At 38.0% G+C, this 22,224-nt stretch overlaps 2 protein-coding genes across 3 annotated transcripts; one reads left to right on the forward strand and one right to left on the reverse strand.

Moving 5' to 3' along the window:
* Window positions 1–855: 855 nt before the first annotated feature.
* On the reverse strand, window positions 856–11,865 carry ap3s1 (adaptor related protein complex 3 subunit sigma 1). Of its 2 annotated transcripts, XM_084946654.1 has the most exons (7): window positions 11,560–11,865; window positions 7,684–7,775; window positions 6,725–6,836; window positions 6,526–6,597; window positions 5,372–5,479; window positions 3,882–3,923; window positions 1,497–1,611 (listed from the first exon to the last, which is right to left on the reverse strand). In XM_084946654.1, the coding sequence occupies exons 1-6, from the start codon at window positions 11,626–11,628 to the stop codon at window positions 3,888–3,890; spliced, it is 489 nt and encodes a 162-aa protein (XP_084802780.1). In that variant the 5' UTR covers window positions 11,629–11,865; the 3' UTR covers window positions 1,497–1,611; window positions 3,882–3,887. The 2 variants fall into 2 exon arrangements, with proteins under 2 accessions (XP_084802779.1, XP_084802780.1); XM_084946653.1 differs by lacking the exon at window positions 3,882–3,923 and having other exon boundaries at window positions 856–1,611.
* A 4,864-nt stretch (window positions 11,866–16,729) lies between these two features.
* On the forward strand, window positions 16,730–21,930 carry cdo1 (cysteine dioxygenase, type I). Its single transcript, XM_084947009.1, has 5 exons — window positions 16,730–16,990; window positions 18,293–18,370; window positions 19,096–19,253; window positions 19,779–19,948; window positions 20,944–21,930. The coding sequence occupies exons 1-5, from the start codon at window positions 16,821–16,823 to the stop codon at window positions 20,971–20,973; spliced, it is 606 nt and encodes a 201-aa protein (XP_084803135.1). The 5' UTR covers window positions 16,730–16,820; the 3' UTR covers window positions 20,974–21,930.
* Window positions 21,931–22,224: the final 294 nt, after the last annotated feature.

The raw sequence follows: 22,224 nt of genomic DNA on the forward strand, positions 1-22,224 counted from the left end.
CATTTCATTTTTAAAGTTTCTGTGAGATTGGTTTTGCGTAAAAACTGCGCACAGTGAATCTCTGAAAATGCAACAGTCACTACGGAATCGGCGTTGGACAAATCAGTGCCAGTCCTGCAAGAAAAGCGCTAAAAAAAAAAAAAAAAAAAAAAAAAAAAAAAAAAAACCGGCAAAAGCACATAAAATTTATTTTATGCTTTATCCGTCATTTACCAGAACAAATTTGGGGCTCTGCTAGGTTTTTTTTTTTTTTAAACCTCCCCGTTGCAAATGGACTGTTGTTCTGATAAAAGCCCAAATACAATCATGATAATACATCATTTTAGTTTAACTTGTTTTTAGGCAATAAAGGCGCTACATACACAAAGATCTTCTTATCCAGTGAGTTTTGTATGTTTTTGTCCCAAATTTATTTTAAATTGTCCATTGCACTGTTCTTTTTCCCCACCTCCGTGGTTTAAAGTTAAGATTTGATAACCCAAAAACGTTTTCTTATGAATTGACTTGACAAAAGTACAGTGGATCTGAGAATTTGTAATAAATGTTAGGCAGCATATTTATTTTAAACATTTAGTTAAATGTAATGTACCACATACATATTTAGCCAAGTATCAGGGGTGATTTGTGGCAGGAGGAACAAGCGTGAAAGGGAAGGTCTACAAGATGATAGTGAGACCTCTTGTGATAGATGGTTTGGAGACAGTGGCACTGGCAAAAAGACAGGAGGCCGAGCCAGGAGTCATCAGGAGAAACCGGGATAGGGTGAGACGGAGGCAGATAATCCACCATGGTGACTCCCAATAGGAGCAGCTGACATAAGATCTTTATAAAAATGAAGTAAGCCAAGCACACAGGTTTCGTTTTGACGTTTATTATGTTGAAAAAAGAAGAGAAAATAAGTCATATACACACAAAAATTAAGAGCATCATTTGGTAAGACATGGTGAATCTTTGAAAAATACTTTGCATACAAATAAAAGAAAAATCATTTCATATATATTTTTCTGTCACACAGCATATCTTCAACATAATCTTCTGTACCCTAAATCTCTCAATACTGTACTAAACTGGTTCCAATTTTGGATTCGAAATATTTTTGCTTTCACTTCTACTTGACTGATTCTCTTAGTCTGGAAAAAAAAAAAAAAAACTAACTCGTAAGACTGCCCCAAAAGGTCACTTTCTGCCACGCAATTCTCTTTCAAGTAAACACTTTAGCAGATTCCAGTGAGCTGAAAGTCATGAGCCAACCTTCAGTGAGGCGTAAGGAATGTACCATTCATAAATAAATACTTACTTTTACTTCAAACTGAGAAAAATAACACAAGAAGAAAGAGAAAGCACACGTACAAGGAGTGTCAGATCACACAGTACCTTGAAGATTTATAGTTTTGATAAAAGTTGGTGAATTGAGGTTGTGGTAAACAGATTGCATCACTGTAAACATTGGCTGACATCTGCAGGTTTGGGATCTCGCTGCCACTATTTGAAGGAGGGTAAATTTGGCACTTTTATGCTGATGTCACCAATGTTGATGTTTCTGGGCATTTCCGGGAGGTTCATGTTCTTTACAGCTGATACGGCACGAGCGGGCGCTCCTGCAATACCGGCCTATACACACACACACACACACACAAAAAAAACACACACAAGGAGGGTTGATAAGACACAAACCAGTGAAGCAGAAAACATGCCGTTACAGGACGAGACACTGAAAAGTGAACACTCGACACACACAGTGCTAAACAAAGTACTAGACAATCAATTGCTGACAAAATGCAAAAGCACTGACAGCTACTGAGACAGACAACATGTGCAAATGTACATTCAGATGCCTTCATAGCTTCATACGCACATGCATTATTTTTCTTATTTTCTCGAGAATGATTGGATCACAACCAGAGCCAATTATGCATCAACGGTGAGGACATACTGTACTACACCATTCACTGATTTTGAGCACTACTTCACATTCATCAAATGGACAAAAGGCAGCATTGCTTGGAAAGTGAACCCACCGGACTCTTGAGGACCGATAAGGTTAAAATGGAAGGAGAGAATTGGGTAAAGCAGAAGAATGGATTTTGATATGAAGACTGTAATGATATTCGGATAGATAGGTGGGTAGATTTTAGAAAACGTACAATGTTTGCTTTAGGAGTAATAGTACAGGTGATACTATACCTCTAGTGAGTTGAATTACCTCTGGGAGCCTACACATGACAGTAGCTAACATTTTTCTGTCTAAATACATATGAACAAAAAAAAAAAAAAAATAGTGTGTCATTTGCATGTGTGTTGTGTTAACTACTGATGATAGGAAAAGGCTGTAAGCCTACTAGCACTAAACTACAATGGGAGATCTGTTTTCAGTTACAGAGGAGGCACTTCACTCTAACACAATGAATCTCAATGTGAAATTATATAAGAGAAATTGAGCGTTTTTAAGGGAAGAATCCAGCCAAGTATAGTTTTTATGATCAATAACACAGATCTGAAGATACTGAATGATTTGATGTTTTTGTCTCGAGTACGAGCAGACATTTGAGAATCAGTGTGGTTAGAGAACCCCCAGCTGAATCTTTGGAAGACAGACCCAAAAATGACCAAAAGGATAGAAAACTGCATGATCGCTGCCTCGCTAGAAATGAACACCCTTGTAAATAATTCCAGAGCCTGACACGCAAGGTACGCTTGGAATGGAGATTAATCCACTTCATGTTTCATAAGGTTATTTCAATAGGCTGTTTGTCTTAGGGGGTGTCCCTCCCTCTGCCAGGAGTCAAGGAGACTTGTGTTAGACGGAAAGATGACCGTGTCGTTAATCACAAGGAATGCTGAGCCAGCAAATTGGCTCGGCATTAACAGTGAAGGATACTTTGTTGCTTTGCAGCAGGTCGCCTGGAGTCCTGCTGTGCAAATCCATTATAGTGGGTTTTTAATAAAGTACTGCGTGACGAACACACACAGAAATAGCAACGCCAGCTTTGTGTCACGTAACTGCAGTTTGATTCTGTGCTTCATGCAAATAAAAAAGCCTTTTGAAAAACTCACCCTGGGCTCAGTCTCGTTTATAAATAATATCAGTGTTGGCCTTAGCCAGTAATTTAGCATGTAGATTGAAAACCCCGGGAAACAAATCAGTTACTTTTGTATTCTGGCTCTGGTAAAACATAAGAAAAATCACCTTCCAGCTCCTCCAAAGCTCGCTGTGCATGTGTAAAAGCAATATTTCACTGTTTAAAAAGGGACATTTTTACTAGAAATGTTCTTGGCTTGGACTTCTATTATTATATTGTTTCTGCTGGGCAACACACAATCCTACAGTCAAGTCTCGAGCCACCCCTCATTTCTTTATATTTTGCTTCCAAGCAAAAATTGGTGTTTAACAATAGTTCTCCATGCTGCACCTAGATCCCATTTTCCAAATAAAGATAGAACTCAAGATTTTTTTCATAGTAGCGAATAGCCCAGTATACAATCCCAGACAAACTGCACTTTGGTGACCTTTAGAGATACTAGTTGGTTTTACATAGACAAGGTAAAACATTTCTTTATTTCTATCTATGCAAAGCCAAGTTATCCACCTGCTACATACAAACCACTCACACATAAAACTTGTATCTTTTTATTTTGTTTTTTTATTAGAAAGACAGCATGCTACTACATCTCTAGACTGCAATTTCAACGACCGCGACCGTTTTTGTTCCTGATTAAGGAGGGAAACATTTTTGGGTCTGCCACGAAAGATTCCTACTGTATGTAAGTGACGTCACTTTACTTCAACATGGAGGGCCATATGAAGAGATTCAAGAGGGGGGTGGGGGGTGGGGGTAAACTGCAGTTAAGGTTACAGTACTTGGTTGTAAATTTAGCAGTACCTGTGTCTACCTGTCCTGCCTGGTAGACTGAAAGATAAACGTCTGTAAAGAGAGAGAGAGAAAGAGAAGAATGGAAAGAACTGGACAGGGTCAGGAAAAAGAGGAATGAGGAATGTTAAAGCAGATTAAAGTAATTACAGTTTATCTCCACAGAAAAAAAAGTGATAGGACCTATCATACACCACAACTGTAAACTGTATACTACAATTATGTATAGCTGCGAAATATAGAGATATTATGTGACATGAACGTGCGTTTTGAAATGTGATTAATATCATAATCGTTCCTCGCCAGTCGTGGAGAAGAACGCCTCGTTCCTCGGTCTCCAGAGACTGACCTATAATAGAACGGTGCTACTTTCAATTAGCATCAGTGTGATAAACAAACTCTGTGGTCTACGATAGGTCCAAGAGGGAAGAGACAGAGCAGCTCAGATGATCGTAGAACAGTAAAAGATCTGCTTACAGAAGGTCAATCGAAAAGGAAGAGTCTGTCTGGTTAAAAGCACACAATGCAGCTCAGATTATTAAAAAATATATACACTTTTAAAAAAAAGAAAAAAAGGAAATCTACTGTTAGAGCACACAATTAATCAGCCAGTTAAAAACCTGAACATGAAACCCTTCAGTTGGTCAAGGAAGCAAACAAAGTAGAAACAAATTTGTATGACTTTGTGACTTTCGCTGTAAGAGTAAAACAGGATTTCACCAAAACTCTGACTCAATGCTGATACATTACTGCAGCGTGCTGCAAGTGCTTTGGAAACAAAGGGCCAAATCATTAGTGCAGTTCGATTTTAGGACTATCAGATGCTACAATCCACACTATTTTGCAAATAAGTGATTTCATAAAATTGTCTCTGGCTGTCTGTCAAATTAAAATCAAATTAAACTTTTCAATCGTAAAATGAATGTTTCTCTGCTAGCAAAAGCTGTGTGCAAAGCAAAGCAATGTCCTTGCATAGAGCAGTTATCTAAGCAAGGACACTGGCTTGTAGATGCAAGAAAACAAGTTTGAAAAGCATTTACTACAACACGGATAGCGCAGAAACTTCACATTCTCTTCTAAAATAAAGAGCATATAAAGTCACAGCCTGGAACCAGCATATTTTCACTACTGTATTTCAAATAGATGATATGGCTGATTTTATGGTCACTGAATCTGGAGGTGCTTTGGAAAATGGTACAGTTAAGTCTTCATAGAAATGGTAGAAGTGATGACTATGGCTGTATAGTATACTGAGAGATACAGGAGAGAATATGTTGAGTCTTGATCTGAGTTGAGAGCAGTGCAGCAGCAGGAAAAGAGACCAAAAAAAAAAAAAGAAGAGCACAAACACTCAAGAGTGGGTAGGGAGCATCCACAAGGTCACTGGAGAATAGCATGCAGGGTGCAGCATACACACATGCCTGCATACTGTATACACCACCTCAGAGTTTGGCGGTAGCATCAAGTCATACATACAGTTGAACTGTCAGGGTCACGCTTACCTCAGACTTCTCCATCTTGTTCTGGGCATCCACCTGCGTGATGATTTCATTCATGTTGGTCTCCAGGACCATCCCACCCATTACCATCTCGGCCAGAATGTTGTGGACCTGAGAGGAATTAGACGTGAATCTAATCATCACGCAAAGCTTTTTCCTCATATTGCAGCATTACAGTGCTGTGAGAAAGTCTTGAGACACCCCTTATTCTGTGTATTATTCTGTATAAACATGGCATGTCTCGGCATGGTGTGTAGTGACTCCTTAAAATAAAACTTTTTTTTTTTTTTTTAAACTGGGTACGTGGAGGACAAAATAAGAAGTGGTGGGCCTGGATAAAGAAATGGGAAAAATCCAACAAAGACCTGACACAGGACCTCACAGATACATCTGGCCCTTCGCCTGATCCATCTACTTTTTGCCAAAGCCTCATTAGAAACTGTCTGAATGCAAGGGTGGCTGCCATGAAGCCATTCATAAGGAAGGAAAATGTGGAGAAAAGACTGACGTATGCCAAATTGCACAAGAACTGGACTAAAAATCAGTGGTAACAGGTCTGATGGAGTGATAAATCCAAATGTGACAGTTCTGATTTAATTCTCATCAATATGTACAGAGGAGGTGCAACAGTGAGTGTCAAAAGCCATCTTTTGACACTCACTGCATAGAGTCTATGCAGAAATTCAAAGAAAGCTTGTCTATGAGAGTTCAGGTTGTACCAAATATCAATTTTCAAAGCTGTTTTTGCCTCACATACTTCATTTCCATGTGACCTTTCTAAGTGTTTTATTCTTAAAATAACAATGCAGGGATTTTTCTGATTTTTTTGGCTCCCCCTTAACCAAGTTTAACCAGAACCAAAGCAGTATTGCCTGAATTATCAAACAAAACAATGAGGGAGAATAGACAACATTTGTAGCCAAACTACAGCTCAATCTCAATCGGTCCCCTAAACACTGAATTAACTATATAAGAACAAAAATGCCGCTACACAACATGTTATGGAACAAGGCAGGTTATCAAATTTTGTACCATAACATGAGTCACTAATGGCTACAACTGATTTCTGATTTCGTAAGAGGTCGAGGTCGTTCCAAGGCTCAAACGAATGGTATTATAAACATGTTACATCACAAAGAGACAAATGAATTTATTACCTTGTCGACATGGAAAATTAAGTCAAGCTCACAGACGTTCTCAAAGCACTTGTCCAGCGTTTCCACAAATACCTGCAAACAAAATAGAAGAAAGGGCTTATAGACCTAAAGGAACACAGTCTGCAAGAAAGATCCTGAAAGCACACCGACAACTATGGTGAAAGAGACGGTGGCATTATTGTTTTTCCCAGGCTTTTACCTGGATTAAGTCTAAAATTCCTAGTTCGCTCTCTGAGGAGTCGACACAAAAGACAAAGTACAATGTGGCGTAGTGTCTGTAGATCAGCTTGTAGTCTGATCCTCCAATCAACCTGAAAAACAAGAGGCAAGAAAACATTAGAGAGATTGTTCCTCATCAAATATATAATGAGCCCTGTCAGGCATGCCATAGAATCTACGCTCTACTATACACTTAGATAAGGGAATCTTAATGTATGCTAATCTTTTGAACGTACGCACAAGGTTCACAGGGAGTTTAACTCTGAACCCTGAGAATGATCTGATTTAACTAGTATGAAGTAAACACAGATAAAGACGTGAAGAAAAATAACAAGATCTTTTCAGTTATTATGAGTCAGTGTAACGGTAGTACACAACATATACAAGCGTGAAAAGATAGAAACTGGTAGTGATTATTCAGCCTCTTGCTGGGTTTGATAAGAAATCACAGTTTCTGTTAACAACAGGAAATGTAGGAACTCTCCCTCGGTATTATGCAATTATTAAATAAAATGAGTAAATGAAATTAGTTCTGGGTTGTGGGCTTTTTTATGCGTTTGTTGTGCTCTCCATTCAGTGACTAGATTCTTATTAGGTTTTTTTTTGCTACGTATATTTTTTATTACCCTTCAATTTTGCAAAGTGTAATGAGACAAAAAAAATATGCAAGAGCAACTGCGAGCAGTGGTGTTTCACAGTTCCACGCCTAGTTCCTCATTCATGAATGTTAAATGAAGATCAAACGAACACCGTTGCTATTGATTGTCATTCATACAGCCCTCCGAGCTTTCCTTTGGAGAGTGAAATTAAGTCCTGTAATGTTGCGTCAAAGTCAATTATCTTCTGGAGTAGATTACTTCCACTAAAGCCTGCTTCTTTAGCATTTAGACACAGTCGCGTATGCACAAACAGGCTCAACCGAGCAACCTCATAACTTACATTCCTCCTTCGAGGAAATTGCAGACATTCTCATCTCTTTTTGAGACCAAGTGGAAGGTTTCCCTGATGATCTGTTGCTCTGTGTCTTCATTCTGGAGGACGAATTAGGAAACAAGAGGCTGTTAAACACAGCGACAGTAAACAACGTGATGTTTGCCCACTTAATTGCTTCCAGTGAGCCAGTTCATTACTATTAGCCAGAAGACTGGTCTGACAGGATATTAATGGTTCCTCTCACCTCTCCCTTTTTGTTTTTTTATTAAATACGTGTATTCCTAAGTAGCTAAAAATAAAAGATTTATATAACAAACACTGTATTTTTCAAAATCAAATATACAATACCCAGAGGTCACAGAGGCTCTTACTAAACCATGTCAGGGAGGCTTATCTCTGCAAAGAGATGAGATTATGTTCAAAGCATTCAATATCCTTAGGCATGTTTGAATGAATAAGGGAACCAAAATCTTCTTCATCAGATTGTTCTGTCTTTTAAAACATGTTGAGGGCCCAGAGAAAGGATCTAAAAAGACAGTCTCTGCACTGTCTTAATACAAGCTCAACAACCTTGCTAAAAATGTGCTTTACTGCAACTCTAACAATGACACAGTCTCACCAAAGGGTGTTAACGTCCTCTCTGGATCTATAACAGTTCAGTGAGTAAAGGGAGAGCGGAGGGTGACCAGTATGCAGCTGGCTGGAAGGCTAAAAATCAGTCATGTGACGTGCAGCATGGGACTTAATGATACAGTCACAAAGCAGAGCAGAGCAGAGCAGTGAGCCTATTGCAGCAACAGCAGCTGCTTTTAAACATGTCGGAGTTTGAGAGTTTCCCCATCTGGTTACACGAACCTGCAAATCTATTTGAAATTCTGGAGGTTCACAAGCAGCAACACAGTATAAGTTACATTTAAGGACCAACAGGAGGCTAAATAAATAACACGATAATATATGTTAACATATTTCATGTGGTAGCCAAACATACCAGAAACCCTAAGATTATAGAAGGAGATTTTTAATTACTAGTATTCAAATTTTAAACCGTTAAAAATATTACCAGGTGAAGCGATTTTCTCGTTACGATACCGAGAAAATCGTTATCAATAACGGTCACCAGAAAATATCTGAGCCCTACTCACCTTTTTCAATCCCCCTCCACCTGAGGACTAACCAGTTATGGTGAAACCACATCCACTGTAACAATTGTTGGAAATTGATATCACCATGGTGACAAATGCGAGTCAAAACAATGACCAAAACTACATATGATGGTCCCTATACAGCATTTTCCATTATGCAGTAGTTAGTATGCCAACAGGGGGCCAAAGAAGGTCAGCCAATGAGCCTGTGACACAGGACATGGCTGCCTAAGGCTCACTGATGTACAAATAGTGCAAAAAAGATCTACTACAGCACAAGAAGCTGACAACCCTAATGCTGCCTGTCATAGAAAGTTGAACCTTTATTTGTATGGGGCCTGTGTAGCCACAGACCACCACAGAAACCACCAGCAATGAGATCAGAACAGAACAGTGTAAAAAGGAGAACTGGTCTGAACATTTACACCACATGTGCCATCAGGTCTGTGTTGCATTATTTACCTGTGGAAAGAAGGCAGCCAGTTGCACTATAGGAACTGGCTTGCCAGCATAGGCATTGTGTTATACTCTGTGCAACATCCAACTGGGAAACGGTGGCTGGCAGTTATGTTTATGCTACATTAACAGATAGCGTATATCCTTTCACTGCAACAGTTTTCACTGATGCAGAGGTGTTATTCAGCAGAATAATGTGCTCAGCAACACTGCAAAAAATAACTCTGGAATGGGAATATGACAGAGGTCAGCATCACTGTGCTTGATAGCACAGGACACCTTCAGAGCTGTTTTGGAGGTCAGAGCTGTTTTGACAGCCTGGATGAAGGGGAGCTACAAAATATTAGGCAGGTGGTTTTAATGGTGCAGCTTTCACGGTGCATGTTCATCCACCAGCCTCCACTCATGGGTCTGCACATCTCTCCTAAAGCATGTTTTAGCACATTGTTACTTTAACACGAGAACCACGATGTCCTCATCAAAAAAAATAAATCATAAAATAAGCAAAGCAACTTTTTTGTAAAAGCAGTAGCACAAAAAAAGTCTATACTGCTACGTAAAAGTTATGGCTTACATTACTTACTGATGATGAATGAATTATATATAGGGAGAATTTTTATGTGCACATATTTCTCCCTCCTCTCAGACTGGACAGATGCTTTGGGTTTATGTCTGAGCCAGCAGGCTGGCTTTAACAACCAGAACAACACCTCTTCAGCTCTGCCACTCAACGCAGACACACACACACACGCATATATAAGGCACAGCCACACTAAGACAAACAACATACCGAGGCCGAGGCTTAACAATAAACTCTTATCAATAAACTGAGTCCTAAAGATAGTTTTCACAGTCAGTCGGATGTGTGAAATTGTATATGCAGCCAGCCTGTAAGCCGACACCTCAACTGGTAACATAACAGATGGCATCTACATGGACTACTTCTAATCCAATCAATTTGTGTTTACCCTCCTGAAATACAAACGCATTAATGTCCATCTCAATAAATAATTACGCAACATGGAAAATGAATCTGAACAAATATTTATATGGTTAAATTCATTTGCTGCTTTCTATTTTGAAACCCCTTTTAGAGATTCTGCTTTCTAAAAATTATGCATACATAATGATGAATACATAAAACAAAGAAAAGCGCCACATCAGCAGACTGGAGGATCTGTAATGAGGATGCCAGACTGACTAATCAATCAAATTACCACTTGGTATATACTTATGTTTTTAAATACAGACTGCTGGGTGATGCCCATCATGTGTTTTCTTAAATCTAATCTTTTCAGGATGTTGTTCTACCCTAAAAACATTCAGTTATCTAGACTGAGATCAAATCGGAAATCTGCATTTATGAGTTCCAGCTGAATCAAACTCCAGTGCTTCTAAATCCACTATTGAACAGCGCAACGAAACTCACATGTGAAAAGCAGGTGCTTGGAAAGTGTGCAGAATTTTTAAGCAGGCTCAACTCTTTTCTGGCAATTCATCTGTTAATCAACTTGTGTTTGTTTGTGTGCGTCCCCAAATTGTCCCCAAGAGTTCATTCAGGGAGCTGGACCAATGCATGTGCAACCTTGTTATTGTGATACCTACATAAAAAGAAGGCGGCTGTCTTGAGGTATAAATCCAATTATAAGACCAAGCCAGCACAGCTCACACAGCAAATGACATTACATAACCTGCCATTTGTTACCTGTAGCTTTTTAAACAGAGCAGGTAGCCTGCTTTAGTGATGCCAACTTACAGGCAATAATCTCATGGCATCAGTGATGGTGATGGGATAGACTGAGCACGAGTCACTCACAAGGGCCACAGCTATTACAGTCATGTGACACAAACAGTAAACCTGCTTCGGGCTGTGCATCACACAGACTGTATATAGGCTGCATGAGATTAGATTTAATAAGCTAAGTGAATAAAACGGAGCTCACTCCTGTTCACGCAGCCTCAGCGGGAATGTGATAGCCTCGCTTCGGATTGCACACGTTTAATTATTCATATTTTTAAAGGCCAGCGTGGATCAGAGTGGCATCTTATAGCCTACATCAGTTTGAAACAACTGCACATTATTGAAGTACCCACAGCTTCCCATTCAAACAGTGTGCAGCACAGTATCATTAATGCTGACAGTGATTGAATTTTTTTTAAAAGTGTCCTCAGCACAGCTGTACAGCTTGTGATTTTTTTTAATTAACCGTTTCCACGTTGACCCGTGAATCACACATATGTGCAGTAAATAAATGAAAAATATTAAGAAGAAATTTTCACTCACATAATGTTCGTAGAATTTAGAAAGCCTTGGTTTGCCGTGGTTGTTGAATATTAAAATGGCTTTTATCATGATTGTAGCGGATCAGAATGAGGCGGGGAAGAGAAAGGGATCAGTCTGCGAAAGACTGGTGTCCGTCAGCTCCGGTGAACCCAGATCTGAGCGGGATTCACGGCTAAAGCCCGTCTCGATTTAAGGTTAGTAAACGGGATAGCTTCGAGCTACACTCTGCTACTCCTTCATCGTCTCTTTACGGAAATATTCCACGTCAAGGACCAGTCATGCTCTCCTCCTCCTGCTACAGCAGCCGAGATGGCTCAAACTTTGCTGTGGGTAAATGCAAATCACGGGGTTAAAAAAAGAAGAAGAAGAAAGAGCGTTTATTGATTTGTTCCTCATTCTAAGAGTGATTCTCTGCACATTCACCCACTGGGGTCAGCCCAAGCATTTTCTTAATCACTGAACTGAACTTATTTTACTGTGATCACCATTTTTAATATTAAGTTGATGTTTCTTCATCTTCTTCATCTTAGTGGAACTTAGATTACCCCTAAAAAGTCCTGAAAACTTATTAGAGTAACTTTAAAGGTAGGATAATATTCATAACAGTCACATCTTTGGCCAGTTAACCTAAAGCACATATCTCTGGACAATGAGATGCAGGTGGTCAACGGCGTCACCAAGGGGGGCGTGGCCACTGGCCATCCACCAAGACTATCCTATGTTGCTAATAATGTTAATAAACGTGATTACAAGAGAGCAGAAGGCACCCAACAATCAATCGATCACTTAAAAAAGATTATTATGGATTTCAAATCTTATATCTTATTTTCATCTTATTTGGTTAAATGTTGGTCACTATTTTCAGTGATATCAACTTTAATATCAGGAAATTAAGTAGGTATATAATAAGCTATATTTGACAACAGCATAATAAAACTAGAAATTCTGTTTTTAGTGTGCCACACCAATATTTTTAGTGGCCCCAACTAGCCACCCCAATGAAAAAATTCTGGAGGTGCACCTGGGTGAAGTAACTAGAGGAAATCCACCCAAGCACACGGGAGAGCATGTAAACTCTACACAGTTTCAAACTAACCGTCTTGCCATGAAAACACAGGACTAACCCTGAAGCACTGAATGCCAAATGAAAATTTTATCCAAAGTTCACAAGGTTGATTATATGGGAATATTTTATATATTGTTAGTGCATTCTCCAAAAATTTGCATTTAGGTCTGGTGACATTAGAGGAAAAGTGATGAGGTCACAAACACTGACCAGGTTAACAAAGGACCAAGAATTCAATCATCAAATTTCATGACGATATAAAAATATGAGATATAGCCATGTTCAAGAAGAATATTTTCTGCTCTGTTAACTCTGTAACATCCCCAATACATGTTGACAACAGTAAAATGTGCTGTAGTCTTGTTTATGTTCTTAGTTAAACTTTTAACTTTGAAGAAACATTATTTGAAATTATAAACATAAGAATTTTTAACATTTGTCAGTGTTTGGAAATGTTGCCTCAGAACTTGGCACACATTTAGCCTTTGTGTCTTTATACAAGCTTTTAATGTTTCATTTAATTTAAACATGTTTTTAATCGGTTTTTGGTCCATCCATCCATTCTCTTCCATTTATCCACATTAGGGTTGCAAAGGGGGCTGGAGCTTATCTCATTTGTCGTAGGGCAAGAGAGGCCAGGTAGACCCTGTAAAGATCACCAGTCTATTGCATGGTCAACATATTTGTGCTTAATTTTATGACACAAAACTTTTTGATTTTGTGTTATAAAACTGGTTTAAAAGTAACTTAACTCTAAGGCAACTTGTTTTTTAAGTTAGAAATTCCACATTTTTCACATCATCATTGATCCTGGCCGATTTCAGTAATATTTATTATAGTAAACGTTAGAAAATCTGGTTCTCTAATGGTTTTTATATTGTTTAATGTAAACATCTGCATGAAAAATGCTATGCAGTCTAAAGGTCCTCTTGCACTAAAAACACAAACTTGAACGATGATTTAGGCAGCCAGCAACAGTTTTTTGTTGTCACCATACAGCATACAAAAAGAAGGCTGTCTTTTAAAAAGATGAATTTACAAAGAAGACTCAGCATTGTAAAAAAAACAAAAAAACAAATGCAGTCATGTGAAAAGTTTACACCAGATGCTGTGCAGTCCCATGAAAAACTGCGTTCATCCTTATATTATAAAAGAGTAAATAGCAGCCAGGTGCTGCTAATCAAATGCAATTCACTGACTGATAACCAATAAGTGTGACTACCTCTATAAAACCTGAAGTTCTGGCACTTTGCTCCTCTGGAACATTCAGGTTTGTGTGAACACTAAATGTTAAAGTTCACAGTAGAAGAATTAATAAGAGACTGAATAGAAACCTGATTGAAAGAGGTCAACACCAGAAAGCTTCTTCTTTCTATAAAAAACATGGCAGCACAGCTTAAGTTTGCAAAGCTGTCTCTGAACTTCTGAAGGACATGACCGAAGTGCTGATGTCTGTCATATTTCACAAGACCACATTTGGCAAAAAAACAAGCACAGCTTATCAATGCAAACACTTCATACCACGTCAAGTACAGTGGTGGAGGGGTGATCATTGGATTTGTTTTGCAGTCACAGGACCTGGGAACCTTGCAGTCACTGATTTGACCATGAACTCCTCTTTATAAATATCTCTATAAATATACATATGAGGCCATCTGTCCAAGAGTTAAGGCATGGATGAAACTGGGTCATGCTACAGGACAATAATAGCAGCAGCAAATCTAAACCAGAATGACTGAAAAAGAAAAATCAAGGTGTTGCAACAGACCACTGAAGGTACAGACCTCAACTTGGCTGAAATGCTGTGACAGGACTTAAGAGAGCTGTGCATAAGCAAGTGTCCGCAAACCTCAATGAACTGAAGCAACATTGCAAAGAAGATTGGCCAAAATTCCTCTACAACAATGTGGGAGACTGACAGTCATACAGAAAACAATTCCTTCAAGTTATTGCTGCCAAAGGAGCTTCTGGAAGCTACTGAATTTTGGAGTGTTTTTGGGGTTTTTTGCAGAACTGCAAAGAGTTTGTGCACTCATGTGAAAAATAAAGTTTTTTCACATGAGTACACAAACTGTTTTGGAACATTAGCTATATTAAAAGCTTGTTGTTAGTTTGAGAGTAAATTTTTGGAAAATATTTACCTTATGTAGCCTTTTAGGTAGCAATATCAAATTGCTTGAGTAAGCTTTAAGTTTAGCTATATATACAAAGCTAGGTAAATATTATTCAATATAATTTTCATTTAATCTGATAAATATTTATTACTGCCACAAAAGAGCTGCAGTTTTGGGGGGGCTTTTTCCTCAATGTGGGCAGCTCCACCTGGGTAATCAAGATTCAAGGTTTCAGCCACAAGGTGGAGCAAAACTTCATTTTACAATGCTGATGTGGCAGCTCAGAGGAAAACTTGGCACATTGTGATGCAAAGAAAGTTCTCCATTCTTGGTTCTAGTAAACACGAACCTGATGCTTCCTCAGACAGGTTGGATTTTCCTCTAAAGTACAGATACATGTTGGATGACAGAAAACAAATGCAGAGTATTCCTGCTGGAAAAACCTGAGCTCAACCATGGATTTAGACTCTAATCTGAAGTCAAAGTAAAGAAAATAAAACAAATGATAACAATTAAGTTTTATGATAAAATTTGCAAAAAAAGAACAATTACATAGAATTATGTAAGTTATGTATGAAAAATGTAAAAACTGTCTTTTTCATCTCCATTTGAGCATGACATGGTGACCAAACTTAGCTCTCTAGTATCTTTTTATCTTTTATATTTTAATCAGTCACTGCACTGTACAAACTATTTATTCATTTGTTTATTTCCCGTATTGACCCACAGCACACACTTTTGTCACACTTTATTTTTGAGATAAGCATGTGGAGGACTGGAAACGAATCACCTGTGTGGAATGTGTCTTAAGAAAAATTTGCATTAAGGTGGGACTCACTGATAAACAGCTGCTAGAACACAGTGTGAAGATGTTGGCAATCTCATCCAAAATATTTCTCTGACTGGTTCTCTTTGTCTCTATTTGAAAGGAAAATTTTCACAGACAAGAAAATGAAAGCATTTAATCTTTTTGATCTCCAGATTATGTCACATTTTATGATCACAAATGTGCATAGATTTGAATCAACCTTTATTTCCACTTATGCTGACAATCAGCTGGTTATGTTTGTTTATGAGTCTCCCATCATAACATATCCTGCTCTGGTACTTTTCCACCAGTGATAACCTACACCCAGGAAAGAAAGAAAAAACAGCCCGTGCTCATTGCAAAATCTGTAATTAAGTATTCACCCATTTTTTTCAAATACATAACAGCTACTTAAGTTGCCTTCTTAAATTAATTATTTTATTTTATTTTTATTACTGGGTTGCATTTATTAAAGGATTTTCTTTTTCTTCTTCTCTTTGCATAGTTTATAATTTACATATATAAAAACTTGTTGTAGCTTTTTTTTATTTTTTAAAAAGCATTTTTTCAGTACATCTCTACAGTATTAATCTAATGACTTCCTGCAACTAAATCACTTCATGCAACTAAATCAAAGCTAAGCTAAAGACAAACACTATTAAAATATACAGTAATATATGCAGACACACATTTTATGTCTCCCATAACATGCCTGCTGCCAATCAAACGTTTTTACCACGTTTTCTCCTCCATCCTGATTCAGTTCTGCAACAAACACCTTGGATCAATTCAGAGAAGAGCGCCCACAAAAAGAGGGGAGCAAGGCCATTACTAGAGGAATGTCTCGGTGGGAGAAGAAAAGGAGACAGAAAGACACAAGAGGTGTCTGTGTTTTTGACAACGTGGTGGAGCCGGTCTCAGAGAGGATTAGTCCAAGTTGTTAAAGTGTGAGATTAACGGATATCTTAGTCAGAACATACAAAAACATAAAATTCACACCTTGTAACCTCTATAAAGTAAGTGTGGTGAAAATACAACCCCGTGTTTCTGTAACTTTCCAGCGAGAGAATATTCAAATTTTCAATTGGACTGTTAGATGTGGGCGTTCACCATTTTCCGTAATGGTACAGTCCGTCTCCAGCTCCCCCCCAAAATTTGCGGCGCCGGCCTATAAAAACTAAAGGACTGCGCAAAGTAGAAAGTCTTCACCACCTGAAGTTTTAACTGAAGCGAAATACCTAAGAAAGAAAAAACTCTCCTCTGCAGCACAGCGATGGAGCAAACCGAGGTGGTCAAACCAGAAACCCTGGACGACTTGATAAAAATCCTGCACAGCATCTTCGAGAGTGACTGCATCAATGTTGAGGAGGTTCAGAATATAATGGAGTCATATGAGAGCAATCCTCAGGAGTGGATGAAGTATGCAAAATTTGACCAATACAGGTAAAATATTCGTGTTTCTGTTTGTTTTGGGGTTTTTCAACACCTACCCACCCAGATATTCCTCATCTATGCTGTTGTCCTTTGGACTTTTGCACCTTGACCTAGTGTCGTGTTGCTTTATCGATATTCAAAATTATATTTACTCTATCATGTTTTTGTTTACCCTAAACATGTGTCATGAGTCCCTTTTCTTTCCTTTTTTTAAATTGAAAAGGTACTCTTGAAAAAAATGCCGTGGCAAACTTCTGCATGCATTTGCTCAGTAGCTAAAAGCATTATTTTTGAATGAAAGCGGCTGATTTATTTTCATTTAGGTGACAAAACTGCTGCTCTAAGGTTTTACTTTGAAAAGAAAATTGCTTGGCCTATATTAGTGTGCTTTATTTTGAAAGGTCGTGTTACAATGAGGAGATATGCAAACCAGTTCATTCCTCAGTTCTCTGTTCTATTCAAAACTTTAAAGAGCCCCCCCGTCCCAGTGTTTTGATTAGTGGGGGTTCAATGGAAGGCGGGTGTGTGCCATCCAATCAACACCGAGAACTGATACACACCCGCTGATTTTTGGCAAATGGGACAAGTTTGGTCTCTGCCGGGCAGACTTTCTTTTTCCAAGCCTGGTTAAAATTGTTGAGCAATGAATTTCAAACAAAAAGTATAATATTTCATTAAATCTAGTTCAGGAAACAAATTAGTTTTATTGCCTGAACCCTAACCAAAGTGTGACTGAAAATTTTGAATAGTCATTAAAAGAGCGGTTTTGGTTTTTTTTGGTTTTTTTTTTGTTGTTTGTTTGTTTGTAAGAAAGTCCTGAAAGCCATTACCTCTCACTAGTTTCCCAATCTCACAACTGCATCTGCTTGCTAATGTTTGCACACGTTGCAATTGCACAGTCCAGAAAATACAGGCCTAGTAAGAACACAGACACAAAAGTGGAGGGTATGAGGTTTTCTGTATGAGGACTATTGGACAATGATTAAAACTCTTCTGTTTCTTTGTGGGTTCCAGCTGGATGACGTGAAAGCTTCTTGGATTTCCAAAATAAAATTGATTTGTATTAATGTAATGTACAGCTTATTGTGAAAACGTTATTTCAAGTCCATCATCAGTTTTCTGCATTTAAGGAAAAAAAAAAAAGGAATTTAATCACTTGAAAATCAAATATTATATTTTGACAAGACATTTAAATCAAAAAAGCTCCAAACTGCTTGTAAATTCAGCCCTTCACTCCTCTGTAACTGTATAGTTGTGACATAATGCATCATATTTTTCCATGTACATTTGACATATTTCTCATTCCTGCAGATACACAAGGAACTTGGTTGATAAGGGTAATGGGAAGTTCAATCTCATGGTTCTCTGCTGGGGTGAAGGCCACGGCAGGTAAGATATTTGTATCTTTAAAAATAAATAAATAACATCATTATAATTCATATAAAATAATCTGATCAGAAAACTGAATTTGTTTAAACCTTTAATAATAAGATTTCTGTTTCGGGGTTTCAGTCATGTTACAAGCCTATACTCTTAGATACTGTAGGCCACACGGCCATGTTTCTCACTGGCAATTATTGCGTTAGTTAATAAAGATAACAAAGTCCAATGTTCTACACACTGACAGATTATGTAAATAGACATTGTTTGATATCTTTCTCATGTCCCACGTTGTCAGCAAATGTCACCCAAACACCGGACTTTCAGTGATAGGAAGGCTGATAATTCCTGGATGTGTTGCAAATCTTTTTATATGATTACATATTAAAAGATGCAGATCAGATTTTTTTCACACAAGAAAAGACTGTTTTGCCACAACCAAGTGTTTTATCACATGGCTGTACCAGTACTAGTGTTTTAAAACAGGGACTTGTTAAGTAAGACTGTTCTGGGAATTTCTTGTTTTGTTCTCTTGAACATACAGTATCGGTGATATGATATGGGGTATGACTTATAAACATAGCTGTTCAAAGTATGTTTAGCTCTTGCCGTGAAAACTTAAGATTTGCCTCGTCTTCCCAATTTTTATTTTTTAACATCCTCATCATCTTGTCTAATTTTTATGAAGAGAGCAGTGTTGTCATATTCTGACAGTGTTCTTTAACGCTTTGCAGTAGTATCCATGACCACACAGAGTCCCACTGCTTCATGAAGCTCCTGCAGGGTCAGCTGAAGGAGACGCTGTTCGAGTGGCCAGAGAGCAAATCACACGGAGATATGGTCCAAAAGTCACAAAGAATTCTTCAGGAAAACAAGGTTGCTTACATAAATGGTGAGAAACCAAACTGTCTGACTATCTTTTTTTAAACCAGAGCTTGTTCTCCAACAGAATTTAGATCGATGCTGATATCTTGATATCTGTCTATTGAGTCATTTTAACTGGTTCTTCATTTTACTCACATCTTTATTATGCCTGTGCAGTGTTCAATACAATAGACCAAACAAACGTATGTGATCATTTGAGATATGCTAATGTGAAATTTCCTTGAAACTTAGGCAAGGCTGTTAAATGTGTGGCATCTCTGTCAGCGTGCAGTAAAACCCAAGTTTCCAACCTCTGCAGTTACATAATGTCTAATTGGTCTCACAGGCAGCTGTAAATTTACAATGAACTTTTTTTTTTTTTTTTTTTTTTTTTTTTTTTTCCCTTCAAATCCCTGCCTGGCGTGTATGTCCCTGAGGCAAACAGAGCTCTGGTGTCATGTTTCTGCCTTTAACTGTTGTTGAGCCCTGTTTTATAGCATTCCAATGTTACATGTATGCTGTTTGTTCATACATGTGTACGTGTGTGTTTTAGACTCCATTGGTCTGCATCGTGTGGAAAATGTCAGCCACACTGAGTGTGCAGTAAGTTTGCACTTGTACAGTCCCCCTTTCGAGACCTGCCAGACATTTGACCAGCGGACAGGACACAAGAACGCTGTCAAGATGACCTTCTGGAGCAAATATGGAGAAAGGACTCCATTTGTAAGCAGTTTTTTTTTTTTTTTTTTTTTTTTTTTTTAATTACTTTAATACACATATATTGAGTGAAACCTTCTGATTCATGCTTTGAACCCCCCCCCCCCAGAAAGGCTTGAGTACTGAAACTTAAAACTCACAAAGATGCATTTGTCAGATGCATAAAATCAAATCTAGTCAGTGTGCATTACAAATTACAGTGCAGCTCTGTTACTGTACAGTGGGCACACTGCTTACTCCATTCCCCGCTTCCCCATGTCTCACCCAACAAAAATACCTTCTAAGCAGGAAATGGGAAGAGTTAATAGTTTCTTGCTTCTTTCATTAAGCAGAGCCTATAAAGAATGAAGGCAGCACTCCTTGAAGATTCAAGAATTAGTAGAAAGTTTCCATTTCCTTTCCTTCCTTTACTTTATTGTGCTTCCAAATGCTTCAGCTTTAACAAAAAGTTGCTTGAGTGAACAGAAGAGTTAGGTATTGAACATATAAGAGTGTTAAAGTTCAGAGACAGAGAGAGAGAGAGAGAGAGAGAGAGAGAGAGAATAATCAATAAAGGTCAATTTAATATAAACTAGAATCAGTTCGTCAAGATCTTCAATAAATTAGTTATTAATAATTACACAAAGGGGGAAAAACAAGACCAATTACACTGTCGGACCTCCGCCTGTTTTGGCCGCCCTGCCAAAGAGCATCAGCCTTATCTTAAATCTACAAGTTGTATAAGCATACCTTGGTCATAACACTGTCAATTAAGTTCATTTGATTGCAACACCAAACATGCGAGATAAGATAAGTATATCGGTGTGAGCACACAGTGAACCTAGCGCGGCATACGTCCATAGTTCTCAGCAACTGTTCGAGGCTATTTTACAGAAATTGCATGTCTCCGTTTAGAACCTGACTGTAAACGTTCCTGTTTTAGCTTTGCTCAGGACTTGACATAAAGGAAAATGTGACCTTATCTTAGTCTAAAATTGTCTTTCTTCCCAACCCTTTGTTAGGAAACCACAGTTTCGCAAGAGAACAACTAAAGGGCACCAAAAGAGACTCCAGATGATGAAGACATTTGAACTGACAATGTTATGATATTGATTCAACGGGAAACTGCTGGTGAAGCGAAAATGTGGACCTATGACTAAGCAACCTATTTAAAAATCAGGAGTTGGCTAGTTCAAAAGGACAACCCAGTAATTAGAATGGCTTTATCACTGCCCAGTGTGAGCTTGGCAAATACTGATGAGCACAGGACGAATGCATGAATAGGCTTGGACATGGATTGAATCTGCCTTTTGTTTGCTGGGCCTGAGGAGACCCTTTTCCAATAACAACATTCCTGTCTATCCATGACCTGTGTAACCACACTGTTGTGACGTTATGGCCAATAGTCAAAGACTAGAATTTTAGATTTTCCTAAATTTTATGTATTTCCAGATTGGGGGGAGAGGAGAAGGGAGGAGGATCTTAAATCTGGTTTGATCTCATTGATGTACTTTTATAGTTGTATTTACTGTTGATTTACGCCACTGACAATTGTCTTAACACCTGTTGAAAATTGTAATGAAATGTAACATTGTTTGTACAGTCTAACAAGTTTTTTTTCTTTCTCTTTTTTTTTTTTTTTCTCTTTTTGCATTTGGAAAATTAGTTGTAAAGCTTTAGAGCCGTGTTGTTTTTAAAGTGTCATGCTTGTAATTTATTTGCAGGACCTTACGTACACTGAAAGAGTGTTTAAATCTGCTCTTAAATGTGTTCATATTAAAGGTTTGACCAGGGGAAGTGAAGCGACTACTTTTATTGGCAGAAAATATATTTAGGTTACTTTCTCTCAGGATTTTAGCGTATTGTGATTGTAACTGTATTTGTTTAGTGTTTAGCTTCACAGCAAACCACTTCTTATAGTGCTGTCAACATGCTAGAGTTTTCTGATGCAGTAATTGATACATCTGGCCATAACTGTAGTCCATTAAACACCATTACTGTTTGCAGAAGGTTTCAATCTGTTTTGTCTTTATTTTTCATGTTCTGAATTTTCTTCAATGCTTATTGTTATTCATAGAATTTTTAAGCTTAAATTTCTTTGGATAAACCTTTACAATCACTTAAATCTTATCTTTCTAACCAGGAACAGTATTAGTAATGAAAGTTGTGGGTCAATAACATTTGGAGTGTTGGCTGGTAATTACAAGCTGCCTGTATGGAAATCTACATTTGGCCAAAGTATAACTGGGATCTTTTAAAAATCAAACCATTTTTAAATATTAACCAATCATGTAACCATGAAT

The sequence above is a fragment of the Perissodus microlepis genome, chromosome 12 (assembly GCF_051167445.1).
Source record: "Perissodus microlepis isolate ML-2025 ecotype Zambia chromosome 12, ASM5116744v1, whole genome shotgun sequence".
Lineage (NCBI taxonomy): Eukaryota > Metazoa > Chordata > Actinopteri > Cichliformes > Cichlidae > Perissodus > Perissodus microlepis.